The sequence below is a fragment of the Triticum urartu genome, chromosome 4 (genome assembly GCF_003073215.2).
Source record: "Triticum urartu cultivar G1812 chromosome 4, Tu2.1, whole genome shotgun sequence".
Taxonomy (NCBI): Eukaryota; Viridiplantae; Streptophyta; class Magnoliopsida; order Poales; family Poaceae; genus Triticum; species Triticum urartu.
The window spans coordinates 176,320,801-176,333,391 of NC_053025.1; the positions used below are offsets into that span (position 1 = coordinate 176,320,801).

General features: G+C 41.4%; 1 protein-coding gene across 2 annotated transcripts in view; it reads left to right on the forward strand.

The window, feature by feature from the left end:
* Nucleotides 1–8,681: 8,681 nt before the first annotated feature.
* The window catches only part of LOC125551230 (paladin), a 36,519-nt gene continuing 32,609 nt past the window's right edge, over nt 8,682–12,591 (forward strand). The window contains exons 1-10 of one of the 2 annotated variants that reach the window (XR_007302300.1): nt 8,682–9,092; nt 9,499–9,630; nt 10,241–10,312; nt 10,696–10,766; nt 10,843–10,942; nt 11,021–11,119; nt 11,416–11,542; nt 11,800–11,933; nt 12,015–12,074; nt 12,154–12,386. Coding sequence is in view for 1 of the 2 variants with exons in the window: in XM_048714384.1 (XP_048570341.1) it covers nt 8,925–9,092; nt 9,499–9,630; nt 10,241–10,312; nt 10,696–10,766; nt 10,843–10,942; nt 11,021–11,119; nt 11,416–11,542; nt 11,800–11,933; nt 12,015–12,074; nt 12,154–12,386 (1,196 nt within the window). In the remaining variant the exon portion in view is untranslated. The remainder of the gene's footprint in view (nt 9,093–9,498; nt 9,631–10,240; nt 10,313–10,695; nt 10,767–10,842; nt 10,943–11,020; nt 11,120–11,415; nt 11,543–11,799; nt 11,934–12,014; nt 12,075–12,153; nt 12,387–12,591) is intronic. The other variant, XM_048714384.1, reaches the window with a different exon arrangement.

Consider the following 12,591-nt stretch of genomic DNA (forward strand, 5'->3'; position numbering starts at 1 on the left):
TTGCCAAAATCTATTAGCCATCGAAACAAAGTACCACACGCATGCTCCTAGGGGGATAGATTGGTAGGAAAAGACCATCGCTCGTCCCCGACCGCCACTCATAAGGAAGACAATCAATAAATAAACCATGCTCCGACTTCATCACATAACGGTTCACCATACATGCATGCTACGGGAATCACAAACTTCAACACAGGTATTTCTACAATCCACAACTACCCACTAGCATGACTCTAATATCACCATCTTTATATCGCAAAACTATTGCAAGGAATCAAACATATCATATTCAGTGATCTACAAGTTTTATGTAGGATTTTATGACTAACCATGTGAATGACCAATTCCTGTCATCTCTCTAAATAGATATAAGTGAAGCAAGAGAGTTTAATTCTTTCTACGAAAGATATGCCCACGCTCTAACAAATATAAGTGAAGCAAAAGAGCATTCTGCAAATGGCGGTTTTCTATGTGAAGAGAAACAGGCAATCCAAACTTCAAATGATATAAGTGAAGCACATGAAGCATTCTATAAAGCCATACTCAAAAGATATAAGTGAAGTGCAAAGAGCATTTTATAAATCAACCATGGACTATCTCAAACCAGCATGGTGCATAAAATAAAAGTGAAAACTAAATGCAAAATACGCTCCAAGATTTGCACATATCGCATGAACGAAACGAATCCGAAAACATACCGATACTTGTTGAAGGAAGATGGGATGCCTTCCGAGGCATCCCCAAGATTAGATGCTTGAGTCTCCTTAAATATTTACTTGGGGTGCCTTGGGCATCCCCAAGCTTGAGCTCTTGCCTCTCCTCCTTCTACTCACATCGAGACCTCCTCGATCTTCGAACACTTCATCCACACAATACTCAACAGAAAACTCGGTAAGATCCATTAGTATAATAAAGCAAATCACTACTCTAAGTACTATTGCAAACAAATTCATATTTTATTTTGCATTGTAGCTACTATAATATAACTTTTACATGGCTTAATCCACTGTTAGAAATCGATAGTTTCATCAAAACAAGCAAACTATGCATCAAAAACAGAATCTGTCTTAAACAGGACAGTCTGTAATAATCTGAACATTCACCATACCTATGGTACTCCAAAAATTCTGAAATAATTAGTAAAAATAAAAAAGTTGTATAGAAATACAGTGCAAAAAGTTTCATAACCGTTCGACATTCCAGTAAAAAATGTAAAATCACGCACTACAGCCAAAGTTTCTGTTTTGCACCGCACAAACCAACAAGCACTATAAACATCCTAAAGGCAAATCTTGGCACATTATTTTTATAATACAATGGAATTTTACAAGGGGATAATAATTATTTTTTTGAGAAGTTTCTGTAATCAAGATTCACAAAGTTTCTGTGAGCATGAACAAAGTTCAAGGAGCTCCTCCACTTCAACAATGCTTGTCTCTCTCACTTTCACTTTCCTTTTTGAAAAGTTTTTGGTTCCCCTCTTTATTTTTTTTATTTTTAAACTATAAAAAATCACTCAACAGAAAAAAATGACTCTCTAAAACTTCCGGGTTGTCTCCCTGGCAGCGGTTTCTTTAAAGCCATTAAGCTAGGCATAAGGTGCTCAAGTAATGGATCCACCCGGATCCCAAGGTATATCAAAGCCAATTTTAATTAACAACGGTTTATGATTTAGTAGGGAGCACAAGGTAACATATATCATGTAATGACGAAGTCTAACTCTCTTCCTATGCATCGGCATGTCATAAAAGAACAATTCATGCACACGTAGTAAAGGCCAATGCATAATATAATCAGTTTCTTGCAATTTTATCATATTGGAAACATGGAGAGGCGGAGATGTAGTTCCTCTCTCATAATAATTGCAAGTAGGAGCAGCAAGCACATGCATATTATATCTATCAAAATCATCATGTGTAGTAGTAAAACGCAACCCATCAATATAATCCTTAATAAGGGCAAACTTCTCTGATATAGTGTAGTTTGGAGAATTCAAAAAGATAATAGGACTATCATGTGTGGGTGCAATAGCAACAATTTCATGTTCAATATAAGGAACTATAGCAAGTTCATCTCCATAAGCATAATTCATATTGGCATCTTGGCCGCAAGCATAGCAAGCATCATCAAAAAGGGATATTTCAAAAGAATCAACGGGATCAGAACAATCATCATAGCATTCATCCTTCGGTAAGAATAAAGAGACATTAAATAATGTATGAGTTGGAGAGTTACTCTCATTAGAAGGTGGGCATGGATAGCTAATCTGATCTTCCTCCTTTTGTTCTTCGCTCTCCTCATCATCTTTTTCATCCAATGAGCTCACAGTTTCTTTAATTTTTTCTTCCATAGACTCCTGCAAAATATTAGTCTCTTCTTGGACAGGGGAGACTCTCTTAATAAAATCATCAATATTGGAATTGAATTCATAATTCTCGTAGCAATATATAAGTATAGCAAAAATTTCAGGTCTGTAAACAGCATCATCAAGATTTTCACACTCTTTAAACAGAGATTCAATTTCATAAGCACCCATAAAAGCAACGAATTCTTCTATTCATTCCACATCATAGTAATCATATACACCATTAGCATAAGAAGCTAAGGTTTCATTATCATTAAAATTGCATGAAAAGGGAAGGTGTGGAGCCTTCATCCTAGAGCAACAAGTATAATCATATCTCAAGCATAGTTGCCGAGCATACCAATGCAACATATAAATTTGATCCCATAATAGTTTCCCTTTTTGAGTCAAGCGATAATCCCTAAAGTATCCATGTTGATCCAATGTGTCTCCCATTACATAATTGAATGGGGTTTTCTCAGGATTACTAAAGTAGTGCATAATATCTTTCACATAATGAGCATCGAGGGTTTTAGGAGGTTCCCCATCTCCATGAGTAGCAAGTAAACCTAAATTTTTTTGGTATGTCATGTTCCATATCCATAACTAAAGATAGAGAACAACTTAGAATATCAAATAAAAATTACTTAGTGATAAAGCAAACAAGCACACACGACAATATAACCATCTAACAAAAGAACAAGACAAGGTTTTCCCTTTATAAAAACTAATAATTATAAGTATTTCCATGGCCACTACCTACTTATATTAGATAGAACAAAATAATTGCAATGCTCAATAGCCTTTGGAAAAATTATGGCCCACTGCCAAAACCTACCTCTCATCAACTCGTGAACTAGCTATGGTGGGACCCGTAAAAAACTAGCTATGGTGTGTCCCACTGCTAGACGTTATCTGACAAAAAATTGATCGTCACACATTCGTAGTATTCAATGACTATCAAGTTTGTCATGCAAACTTCCAGACCGTCACAGAAATTCACAGCCAAGTGTGCTCATAGGTCGAGACATTTCAGTGACGCTTATCGTCACCTATTTGTAGTAATTGGTGACGCCACCTACGAGAACATCACACATTGAGAATTTTGGTGACGTTGTCCATCATCGTCACGAGGATTTTTGTCACGGTATGTCAATTTTGTTGTAGTGCACGCTATAACTCCCCGGCAACGGCACCAGAAAAAGGTCTTGATAACCCACAAGTATAGGGGATCAATTGTAGCCTCTTTCGATAAGTAAGAGTGTTGAACCCAACAAGGAGCTAAAGGTAGAACAAATATTCCCTCAAGTTCTATCGACCATCGATACAACTCTACGCACGCTTAACGTTCGCTTTACCTAGAACAAGTATGAAACTAGAAGTACTTTGTAGGTGTTTTTGGATAGGTTTGCAAGATAATAAAGAGCGCGTAAATAAAAACTAGGGGCTGTTTTAGGTAAAGAAGCAATAAAGTTGGTATAGCGAGTGTGGAAAAGTGGTGGTAGGAGTTGCGAAATTGTCCCTAAGCAATTGACTACTTTACTAGACCGATAGCAAGTTTTATGTGGGAGAGGCCACTACTAGCATGTCATCCCTGAATTGGAATTTTATGCACTTATGATTGGAACTATTAGCAAGCATCCACAACTACTAACGTTCATTAAGGTAAAACTCAACCATAGCATTAAGATACATTGGTCCCCCTTCAACCCCGTATGCAATTTCTATGCTATGTTGAAGCTTCTTTCACTCTTGCCCTCCAATACATAGTCCTATCAACATACAACTAACCCTATGGTGTGATCCACACGCGCGCTCATATGATGGGCATCAAAGTACAGCAACATAACCACAAGAAAATTAAACCAATCATAGCAATTCACCAATTACCGATAGGACAACAAAAATCTACTCAGAAATCATAGGAAGGCAACACATCATTGGATAATAATATGGAGCATAAAGCACCATGTTCAAGTAGAGGGTACAGCGGGTTGCAGGAGAGTGGACCGCTGTAGATAGATGGGGGAAGGTGATGGAGATGTTGGTGAAGATGACGGAGGTGTTGGTGTAGATTGCGGTGATGATGATGGCCCCGGCGGCGTTCCGGCGCCACCGGGAGAGAGGGGGAGAGAGCCCCCCTTCGTCTTCTTCTTCTTCTTCTTCTTCTTCTTCTTCTTCTTCTTCTTCTTCTTCTTCTTCTTCTGCTTCCTTGACCTTCTCCCTAGATGGGAGAAGGGTTTCCCCTCTGGTCCATGGCCTCCAGGGCGGTGGAGGCGCGAGAGCCCCTCCGAGATTGGATCTGTCTCTCTCTGTTTCTGCGTTCCAAGATCTGTCCTTTCACCATTTCTTATATTCCCGGAGATCCGTAACTCCGATTGGATTGAAATTTGAACAAGATTTTTATCCGGATATTAGCTTTCTTGCGGCGAAAGAAGGGCAACAACCGCCTTACGGGTTGTCCACGAGGGTCAGGGGCGCGCCCCCTGCCTCGTGGGCCCCTCGAGCATCATCTCGCGTTGATTTCACTTCCCAGAATACACATATATTCCAAAAAAATCTCCGTCAGATTTTATCTCGTTTGGACTCTATTTGATATGGATTTTCCGCGAAACGAAAAACATGCAACAAACAGGAACTGGCACTGGGCACTGGATCAATATGTTAGTCCCAAAAATAGTATAAAAAGTTGCCAAAAGTATATGAAAGTTGTATAATATTGGCATGGAACAATCAAAAATTATAGATACGACGGAGACGTATCAGTTAGCAATTGCCGCATTTTATGATTATGAAATTTGGCAAATGGATGTCAAAACTGCATTCCTTAATGGATATCTTAAAAAAGAGTTGTATATGATGCAATTAGAAGGTTTTGTCGATCCTAAAGGTGCTAACAAAGTGTGCAAGCTCTGGCGATCCATTTATGGACTGGTGCAAGCCTCTCGGAGTTGGAATATACGCTTTGATAGTGTGATCAAAGCATATGGTTTTATACAGACTTTTGGAGAAGCCTGTATTTACAAAAAAGTGAGTGGGAGCTCTGTAGCATTTCTAATATTATATGTGGATGACATATTGTTGATTGGAAATAATACAGAATTTCTGGATAGCATAAAAGGATACTTGAATAAGAATTTTTCAATGAAAGACCTCGGTGAAGCTGCTTACATATTAGGCATCAAGATCTATAGAGATAGATCAAGACGCTTAATTGGACTTTCAAGAAGCACATACCTTGATAAAGTTTTGAAGGAATTCAAAATGGATCAGTCAAAGAAAGAGTTCTTGTCTATGTTACAAGGTGTGAAGTTGAGTCAGACTCAATGCCCGACCACTGCAGAAGATAGAGAAAAATGAAAGTCATTCCATATGCCTCAGCCATAGATTCTATCATGTATGCAATGTTGCGTGCCAGACCTGGTGTGTGCCTTGCTATAAGTTTAGCAGGGAGGTACCAAAGTAATCCATGAGTGGATCACTGGACATCGGTCAAGAACATCCTGAAATACCCGAAAAGGACTAAGGATATGTTTCTCGTTTATGGAGGTGACAAAGAGCTTGTCGTAAATGGTTACGTCGATGCAAGCTTTGACACTGATCCGGATGACTCTAAGTCACAAACCGGATACATATTTATATTGAATGGTGGAGCTGTCAGTTGGTGCAGTTCCAAGTAGAGCATCGTGGCTGGATCTACGTGTGAAGCGGAGTACATAGCTGCTTCGGAAGCAACTATGAAGGAGTCTGGTTGAAGGAGTTCATATCTGATCTAGGTGTAATACCTAGTGCATTGGGTCCAATGAAAATCTTTTGTGACAATACTAGAGCAATTGCCTTGGCGAAGGAATCCAGATTTCACAAGAGAACCAAACACATCAAGAGACGCTTCAATTCCATCCGCGATCAAGTCAAGGAGGGAGACATAGAGATTTGCAAGATTCATACGGATCTGAATGTTGCAGACTCATTGACTAAGCCTCACTCACGAGCAAACACATGATCAACATCAAGACTCTATGGGTGTTAGAATCATTACTATGTAATCTAGATTATTGACTCTAGTGCAAGTGGGAGACTGAAGGAAATATGCCCTAAAAGCAATAATAAAGTTGTTATTTATATTTCATTCTATCATGATAAATGTTTATTATTCATGCTAGAATTGTATTAACCGAAAACTTAGTACATGTGTGAATACATAGACAAACAGAGTGTCCATAGTATGCCTCTACTTGACTAGCTCGTTAATCAAAGATGGTTAAGTTTCCTGACCATAGACATGTGTTGTCATTTGATGAACATGATCACATCATTAGAGAATGATGTGATGGACTAGACCCACCCGTTAGCTTAGCATAATGATCGTTTAGTTTTATTGCTATTGCTTTCTTCATGACTTATACATATTCTTCTGACTATGAGATTATGCAACTCCCGAATACCGGAGGAACACCTTGTGTGCTATCAAACATCACAACGTAACTGGGTGATTATAAAGATGATCTACAGATGTCTCCGAAGGTGTTTGTTGAGTTGACATAGATCAAGATTAGGATTTGTCACTCCGTGTATCGGAGAGGTATCTCTGGGTCCTCTCGGTAACGCACATCACTATAAGTCTTGCAAGCAATGTGACCAATGAGTTAGTTGCGAGATGATGCATTACGGAACGAGTAAAGAGACTTGCTGGTAACGAGATTGAACTAGGTATGAAGATACCGGCGATCGAATCTCGGGCAAGTAACATACCGATGACAAAGGAAATGACATATGTTGTTATGTGGTTTGACCGATAAAGATCTTCGCAGAATATGTATGAGCCAATATGAGAATCCTGGTTCCACTATTGGTTATTGACCGGAGATGTGTCTCAGTCATGTTTACATAGTTCTCGAACCCGTAGGGTCCGCACGCTTAATGTTCGATGACGATTTATATTATGAGTTATGTGTTTTGGTGACCGAAGTTTTTTTGGAGTCCCGGATGAGATCACGGACATGACGAGGATTCTCGAAATGATCGAGAGGTAAAGATTCATATATTGGAATGTTATATTCGGACATCGGAATGGTTTCGAGCGATTCGGATATTTTTCTAGAGTACCGAGGGGTTACCGGAACCCCCTAGGGGAATAATGGGCCTTACTGGACTTTAGTGGATAAGAAAGAAGAGCTGCAAGGAGTTGCCCCCCATGGCAGTCCGAATTAAACTAGGGGGCGGGGGAGACGCCCCCCTTTCCCTTTCCCTCTCCCTCTCCTTCCTATTCCCTTTGGTGGAAGAAAGGAAAATGGGGGTCTGAATCCTACATGGACTAGGAGTCCAAATAGGACTCCCCCCATGGCGCGCCCCTCCTGGCCGCCGGCCTCTCCCCCCTCCTTTATATACGTGGCCAGGGGGCACTCTAAAGGCACATCAAGAAATCTCTTAGCCATGTGCGGTGCCCCCCTCCACAGTTTACTCCTCCGGTCATATTGTCGTAGTGCTTAGGCGAAGCCCTGCGCGGATCACATCACCATCACTGTCATCATGCCGTCGTGCTGTCGGAACTGTCCCTCGATCCTCTACTGGATCAAGAGCTCGAGGGACGTCATCGAGCTGAACGTGTGCAGAACACAGAGGTGTCGTACGTTCGTACTTGGATCGGTTGGATCGCGAAGACATTCGACTACACCAACCGCGTTAACATAATGCTTCCGCTTTCGGTCTACGAGAGTACGTAGACACACTCTCCCCATCTCGTTGCTATGCATCTTCTAGATAGATCTTGCGTGATCGTAGGAATTTTTTTGAAATTGTATGCTACGTTCCCCAACAAGGTGTTCCTCGTCCTGGACGTCAGAATCGGCTCCCTCCTGCAGCAGCGCCGCGAGCGCCTCCTCGTCGTCAGAGTCCATCCTGAGCAGACAAAAACGCCGAACACCTGTCAGGCTTGGTGGGCGCACACCCGCCGGTATACCGCCCTGCACGTCCGGAGCGCCGGAAACTCGCCCGGACGATGGTGAAGAGGCTATCGCGGCGAAACCTTTTCTTTTTTCCGACGGGGAATGGGTGCTGGGCAGTGGGCGGCGCCGAGATTGGCAGGGTAGTGGCCGAGCGCGCGGGGGGTGAGGGGCGAATCTGCACGATTGGCTTAACTTTTCGCCTGACAGGGGTGGTCCAGGTGTGTTTCCCCCTTACATCGGAGCCCCCGAATGCCCAGAACGTTGGGTTCGGTCTGCGATCGCCGGGCCCAAAAATAGACCGAGCCGGCGAATTTCGACGTCTTGAAACACAAGTGAGGATTTTTTTTCATGCCGGCGCGTAAAAAGGCGCCCTGGGGCCCGGCGGGGGCGCGGCTGGAGAGCCTGCCGGCCTTCCCACCCGACCTCCCCTCTTTTCTGTTCGTTCCCCCTCCCCCTATCGCATCGTCTTCGTCTCGCCTACTGGCTCCTTGCCTCCTCTGCCCCCGTCCTTCTCTTCCCACCGCCGCGTTCTCCCTTCCTCCTCTTACCCCGTATCCGCATCACGCGCCTCGCTGCCCTGTCGGTGCCTTACAAGCCGGTGCACCGTCAGAGGAGGAGGATTGGTGGAGGACAGGATGGAGGTGGGTGAGATGGACGACGTGCAGGCGGTGGGAGAGCAGGTCATCAGCAGCAGGGGCGGCTCCGTGCTCGGGAAGAAGACCATCCTCAAGAGTGACCACTTCCCCGGCTGCCAGAACAAGCGCCTCACCCCGCACATCGACGGCGCGCCCAATTACCGGCAGGTTACGTCTCAACCTCCTCTGAATTGTACGATTTCCTGGCCTCATTCCCCGAGTTTTCAAGGAAATCGTGCCAATTTGGACAACAAAAAAAATCCCCAAAGGACCTGCTTTTTAGCGTTGTTATCTTTCTTAGCTGTCTGTTTGTCACGTACGTATCTCATCATAATGTAGGCTTGAGTTTCAAACAGTGTTTTTGTGCTTTTGGGTGTTAACTGCTGTGCCTGCGTACAAAATGCATTTGTAAATGTACATCTCAGTTTTGCAATAATCTAGCTTCCTTTTTGACGGGATTCTGTAAATTCAACATGATGCCTAGGTTTTCAGCATCCTTCAAATTTATTCCATATGCTCGGTCTTCATGCTTTACAAAGGTGTCATGTCATACTCATTATCACCATTTTTTCAGGCAGGATCACTGCGTGTTCACGGTGTTGCAATGCCCACAATGGAAGGAATTGTGAATGTGCTAAATCATATTGGGGCACAAAAGAAGGGAAAGCAAACCCGAGTTCTATGGCATAGTCTTCGGGAGGAACCAGTAAGATAGCTAATTATCATATTAGAGTCTTTGTGCAAAATATGCAAAACACAATGCTTATAACTTTGAAAACTATGGAAATTTACAATGAGCAAATAATGGATGCTCAGCTGACCAGAATATCAAGTTGCAACTGGATGCAAATAAATAGAGAGTGGTAGGGAAGAGGTCTTTCCACGAACATTAAACATGTTATCTAATGTCTATACATATGATAGAAGCCACTTTTCTGTTATATGTTTAATATCTATACAAAATCTATATGTTCCATTAATCATATGTCTCTATATCTTTTCCATAGAGGCCTTTGACTTCAATTTTTTGGTTTATCTGAGACACATGTCTAAACAATATGTACTTTTCAAAATTTGTTGTGCTTTTAGCAGCATTTTGCTTAAATTTGAAATTTCAGTGAAGTTTCTCTTGAACAGGTTATATTATACTCCCTCCGTCCCAAAATAAGTGTCTCAACTTTAGTACAACTTTGTACCAGTACAAAGTTGAGACACTTATTTTGGGACGGAGGGAGTACCATGTATGCTCTAACTCATATGTTATGTCTTTTGTTATCACATCTAGTAATATGTGTTTTTCCACTAATATTACACAGGTTATCTATATCAATGGTCGCCCTTTTGTTCTACGAGATGCCGAAAGACCCTTCTCAAACCTTGAATATACGGTTTGCTTCGACACCTGACTTTGATAATTATTTTGCGTGCATTTTCTGATAATTTATGGTTTCCCAAATTTACTGGTTATGTTACAATCTCATTAATGTCTTATATTGGAGATAGTTGTCCTGGTAAATTTCCACAGTGGAAGTTATGACACAAATGTCTTTATACCAATGCTATTGCTTTGTTTAAAGAGATTGTGACGTTTTGGTGCAGAGGTGTTAACTATAGCTTCTTAGGGATTCCTGTCGATTTGGGTATTTCCAGTTACACGTAGGCTATACAGTTGAGCCATCCCATAGAAGATACCTTGTTGATGTCCATATAGCTTCCATTTTATTTTCATGATACCTAATATTAATCCTTGACTTTTGCTAATATAATATAGGGAATCAACCGGGAGAGAGTCGAGCAGATGGAGTTTCGTTTGAAAGAAGATATTCTTCAGGAAGCTTCAAGGTACGTTACTAGCAAGATAAACTACTTCTCTGTTTACTTCGAGCAGGTTTTTATAATGCAATATTTGATGGTGCAGATATGGGAATAAGATCCTAGTTACTGATGAGCTGCCGAATGGTCAGATGGTGGACCAGTGGGAGTCAGTGATGTCTGATACAGTTAAGACTCCACTTGAGGTAACTCCATGGTTGATGATTTAGAACATACCTCTTACCTCTCCTTGGTATTTTTGAGAAAACTTAATTCATCTGCAGGTCTATGAGGAGTTACAACACCAAGGATACCTTGTTGATTACGAGCGTGTTCCTATAACTGATGAAAAAGCTCCGAAGGAAGGGGATTTTGATAACCTGGTTAGTTTTATACGCCGCCATTAGGTTCTCCACGTAACTTCTCGTCCCTATGTCTTCACTATATTTGCTGTAAAATTGAACCTTCACTCGTCCAGGTTGCCTGTCTACCACGAGATCTGTGTGCTAGTCACACTATTTCTTTATGCTTTAACTTTCAACTCTTTTGACACAGTTAGTAGGAAACACATTTAGCAGGGATTGCATTCTCCGCAGACAATCAGCTATTGCAATAATAAAAATACTGAGATTGGAAAGTATGTTACATAGAATTAAATTTCCTTTGATGTGTCTAACAGGTACATCGAATCTCTCAAGTTGATATGGAGACTGAAATTGTATTTAATTGTCAAATGGGGAGGGGACGGACTACTACCGGCATGGTCATATCTACGTTGGTTTACCTAAATCGGATAGGAGCTTCAGGTGTGCACCGTTGTTACCAGTTTGTTATATAGAACTGGTCAAGAAATATAATGCTCCACATGCACAATTATATGATTGTCACGTGTTTTGAATTTTCACTAGATTATTTAGTATTTATAATATTATATATACTGATGGCAACTGAAAGCCTGCCTGGTGCGTACTTGTCTGACTGTATGGTTATCACATTATGCGCTTATAGTTTACACCTATACTTGGATTTTCAGATATTTAACGTGGGGTGCTTTCTGCTGCAGGTATCCCAAGGACAAGTTCAATTGGGAAGGTTTTCTATGCTGGAAATGATTTAGATGACTACAGTCCTAGCTCAGAAGAAGCAATTCTCAGAGGAGAATATGCTGTCATTAGGAGCTTAGTCCGAGTTCTGGAGGCAATAATCTGAATATGTTAAACTGTTCTCCTTTTAACTTAGTTTCTCTCAGTAGTGACTCTGTGTCTGATATTTATGCAGGGTGGTGTTGAAGGCAAAAGACAAGTGGACAAAGTTATTGACAAATGTGACTCTATGCAGGTATGCCGTTTTATGTCCTGATAACTCAATTCAAGCAACCTTATTGTTTCATGTTTGTGCTTGCTGTCCTTGTGAACAGAACCTGAGAGAAGCTATTGCGACCTACCGCAATAGCACTCTTCGGCAACCTGATGAGATGAAACGGGAGGCATCACTTTCCTTCTTTGTGGAGTACTTGGAACGTTATTACTTCCTCATATGTTTTGCTGTCTATGTACATTCGGTGAGCTCTGCTCACCAAGCAACATCTTCAGGAGTTAGTTTTTCTGATTGGATGAGAGCGAGACCTGAACTGTACAGCATTCTTCGAAGGTGAGCCATGGTACTTCCGCATACGAATGCCAACAGTTCATAGCTTGTAAGAGTGTATCTGGCCCAAACTTTGTTTCCTTTGAGACACAAGACAAGTCTTAATTTTTTACCCTCCTTGTTGTGCCACTTCATTGAATAGTAGGCTGAATGTGGATATTCAAAGAACTGCTATCTGCTTACTTTAGTGCATTTTTTCTTTGTAATT